This window comes from Fukomys damarensis, unplaced genomic scaffold (genome assembly GCF_012274545.1).
Source record: "Fukomys damarensis isolate Sample0158 unplaced genomic scaffold, DMR_v1.0_HiC HiC_scaffold_9, whole genome shotgun sequence".
Lineage (NCBI taxonomy): Eukaryota > Metazoa > Chordata > Mammalia > Rodentia > Bathyergidae > Fukomys > Fukomys damarensis.
The window spans coordinates 3,821,087-3,824,525 of NW_022900921.1; the positions used below are offsets into that span (position 1 = coordinate 3,821,087).

The 3,439-nt window shown below is 57.9% G+C and overlaps 1 protein-coding gene across 1 annotated transcript in view; it reads right to left on the reverse strand.

The window, feature by feature from the left end:
• Shroom1 (shroom family member 1) overlaps positions 1 to 3,439 on the reverse strand; it is a 14,727-nt gene that overhangs the window by 3,258 nt on the left and 8,030 nt on the right. The window contains exon 3 of the mRNA XM_010639839.2: positions 6 to 115. Coding sequence (XP_010638141.1) covers positions 6 to 115 — 110 coding nt within the window. The remainder of the gene's footprint in view (positions 1 to 5; positions 116 to 3,439) is intronic.

A 3,439-nucleotide genomic window follows, 5' to 3' on the forward strand; every position in this document is an offset into this window, starting at 1 on the left:
CGCGCGTGGACGGCTGCCGCAAGTGTAGGCTTCTGGGGGAGGTGCGCTCGCCGCCAGGACCCAGAGCCTCCATGGCCGTGAGGACGCAGGCTGGACCCGGCTGGCTCCGTGGGCCCTGGGGAAACAGAAGGTGGCGTGGTGGGTGAGGAGCTCCTAGGAAGTTCAGATTTAGGACAGCCTGAGACCCGTCCGCCTCCCATCATGCTGAAAGAGCAACCCTGGCTTCGAAGACAGAGGCAGAAGCAGCAGTCCCAGAGAGCTACTCAAGGAGCTCATGGAGAGAGGAGCTGGCAGCCAGCCCACGCCTGCCTGGGGCGTCCCTCCTATGGACTTCATCCCGGTATCCATGGCGGGGCTGAAATCGTACCCACACTCCAACCCCACCACCCAGGCTGCCTCCTGGCTACTCTTCGAGCTCCTCCGTGTGGTCCTTCCCTGATAAACAATGATCCAGAAGGTTCTGAGACCAGAGGAGCCAAGAAGGGCTGGGGACCAGCTTCACAGCCTCCCACTTTGGTTATGTTCTAGGGGCTTCCTATAATTATTCATCTTGATCCCCACAACAGCTGTCTGCATTTTATAGAAGGCCCTAAGGTTCTGAGAAGGAAATGATGTGCCCCAGGGCACACAGCTGGTAAGGGCCAGAACCCTGGCTGGGATCTGGGAATGCCTCCAAGTTTACACAGCCAGACTAGATTTCCTGGCTGGGGATGTAGCTAAGTGGCACTGTGCCTGCCTGGCAAGAGCAAGGCACTAAGTTCGATTCCTGGCACCAGAAAAAAAAAAAAAGCCAAACAAACAGAATAGGTTTCCTGCAGAAAGCCAGTTTGCCGTGCCCCTCCCACAATGCCAGAATGTTCCAGTAAGGATCAGACTCCTGCCTCCGCACAAACTATTGGCAGACTCCTGAGCAATTCGACCTGGTGACACCGGAGCCCTGGTGGCCTGCTTCTGCCACTCCTCCTATAGGACTCGGCTGGAGGATCTCCTGACCTTTTGGATCCTCAGTGCTTCTGCCACCATGTCACTCATCACCCTGCCTGCAGCTGTCTGTGTGCCTGTCACTCCCTCTTCCCATCCCACCCTGAGCTTCCTGAGGACAAGCTCTGCTCTGTTTGCCATGCAGTGCCTGGCACAGGGCCTGGCATGCAGTCAGTTGATGTTAAATAAATATTTGCTGGATGGCAAGGGAAGGAACAGACTTGCAGGGAGTAGGTTAGGGATGGCCTTGGTAGGGAAGAAAGAGTGTTCCTTAGCTTCTGTCCTCCCTCTCAGTCTCCTCTGGGGAAGGAGGCAGCACGGGGGAGGTGCTGGCCACTGTGGACACTGACCAGGTTGCTCATCCATTATTAGGAACAAGTGGGGCAGGAAGGCATAGCACTACCGGCTGAAAACTGACACCTCCCCAGGGCAGCAGGGAGCACGGGGAAGGGCTGGCGGGTGTGCCCGAGTCGGGGTTAGGGCAGCTCTGACGCCTGGGCGTCTGGGGCTCCTGGTGATCTATGGGGTTGCTTGCCTTTCCTGACCTGCTTGGTGGGGACTGCAGAGTAGGTGGCTTGAAGCAAGGATAGAGACCAAAATCCTGGCTCATCTGAGCCCCCTGGTGCTATTTAGAATTCAGTCACCCTCCGTCGGCCTCCTTGAGGCCCAGCATCCTACAGATTGTTGGTCAGGGCAGAGGATGACTAGTAGGAAGAAGCAGTGTTCCTAAACGGGAGAGGCAGGTGGGCAACATTCCCAGGACCTCAGCAGGCCTGAACCAGAACATCTCATCACCACCTACTTGGGGGCATCTTCATACCCACCACACCCGGCCCGTGGGGTTGGTCCTGACACCCAACCCTGGGGATGTATTCTGCAGAGTGTTTCCATTCTCTAGCCTTCAGGAGGAGAGAGGCGAACTGGCAGCGCCTAGCAGGGCAGTCACCTCCTCCAAGAAGTCCACTTGGCTCTCATGTGCCAGCTTTCTCTTCCCAGTTCTCAGCCCAAATCCTTGCCAGCTCATGCCACCTACACCTTCTCAGGATGGCCTACCCACAGGTAAGGGTGATCAAATACAAAGCCAGCCTCAAAAGAGGCTGTGAACATCTATCTTATCTGTAAGGTATTTCGTTAACTAAGGATTCTGAGTTCACCACATAGAAACAGCCTGAATGGACAAACAAAATGTGCACACGTTTTCTTAACAGCCTTAGCTTGTCCCAAGGATGCTTTTGCACTGGTGGCCTTAGAAGCTGGATGTCCACGCAGGATGCTCACAGTTCCCTGTGAGGAGTCTGCAATGCCCTAGGCTCCAGATGTGTGTATTTGGGGGCCTCAGCACAGCAGCAAGGAGCTTTCACACTTATCTGGCTACAGGGAGCTCCTGTAGTCCAGTCCGCACCTGTGGCCGAGGGGAGCCCTGTCCTAGGGGCTCCAGCCTCAGTGTTAATGGCAGTGCCAGCTGCAGAAGCAAAGTCCAGAGGTCCCCAGGCACTTGACCGAGCCTCACCAAAGCAGAAAGGGCAGAACTGAGCCCCTGTGAGCAAACCACTAGCCGAGGGTCTGGGGGGAACTCCACATATATCTGTCACCTGAAGGACTGAGAGCGAAAGAGAGAACAAGGGTGAGTTCAGCATTCAGAGCGAGGGCCCGGCAGGTAGAAGCCAGGGTCTGGAAGGAGGAAGCAGGGGGCAGAGACTAGCCAAGGAGTCCAGTCCGTCCAGTCTGGGGCCTGTGCGCTTTTCCTAGTCTGTGGCAAGCCTGGCTGTGGTTGGCATCTGGGTCTGGAGCTCTGCAGAGGGTGGACCAGGCCAGCAGGCAGACCCAGGACTTCAGTTAGAGGACACAGTTCCACCAGAGAAAGAGGAGGCCATGGGAGCAAATCCAAGCGAGGTAACCAGAGCAGCTCGGTAGAAGGGCCAGCCTCAAACGCCAGGATGGGCCAGGAATGAAATCCTTTCTCTCAGAGGCCACCTCCATCCGACCTCTGTGAGGGCTTGTCCCAGACGGCCCCTGGAAGCTGCTCTTCCCTCAGTACTGGGCTCCTTTCGAACGCTCTGCAGAGCCTTGACTCCCAGCACCCAGCCTAGGTCTGACTGGGCTCCACGCTGCCAAGCCCAGCCCTGCACGGTGGTCCTCACGCTCAGCCTTGGAGGTGACTTCAGGAGGAAAGAAGCCAGGCAGCTCCTAGGAGCACGGTCTCCTCCTCCGAGAGGTCCCCCTGGCTGCCCGGACATCAGCTCTGTTCCTGAGCCTTCCAAGCCCACTCATGGGCCGGGCGGACGAGGCAGGATGCTGGCGGCACCTCGGGAGAGGCGGCCAGGCCCACACACACTGCAGACCAGGAACTTCAGGCTCTGGGAGTGGAGAGGCACAGCCCGGAGACCGCAGGGGGCGACAGAGTCGCGCCGGGCGGCGGGAGAGGCGGCCCGGGGTCGTGGAGAGCGGATGGACAGCC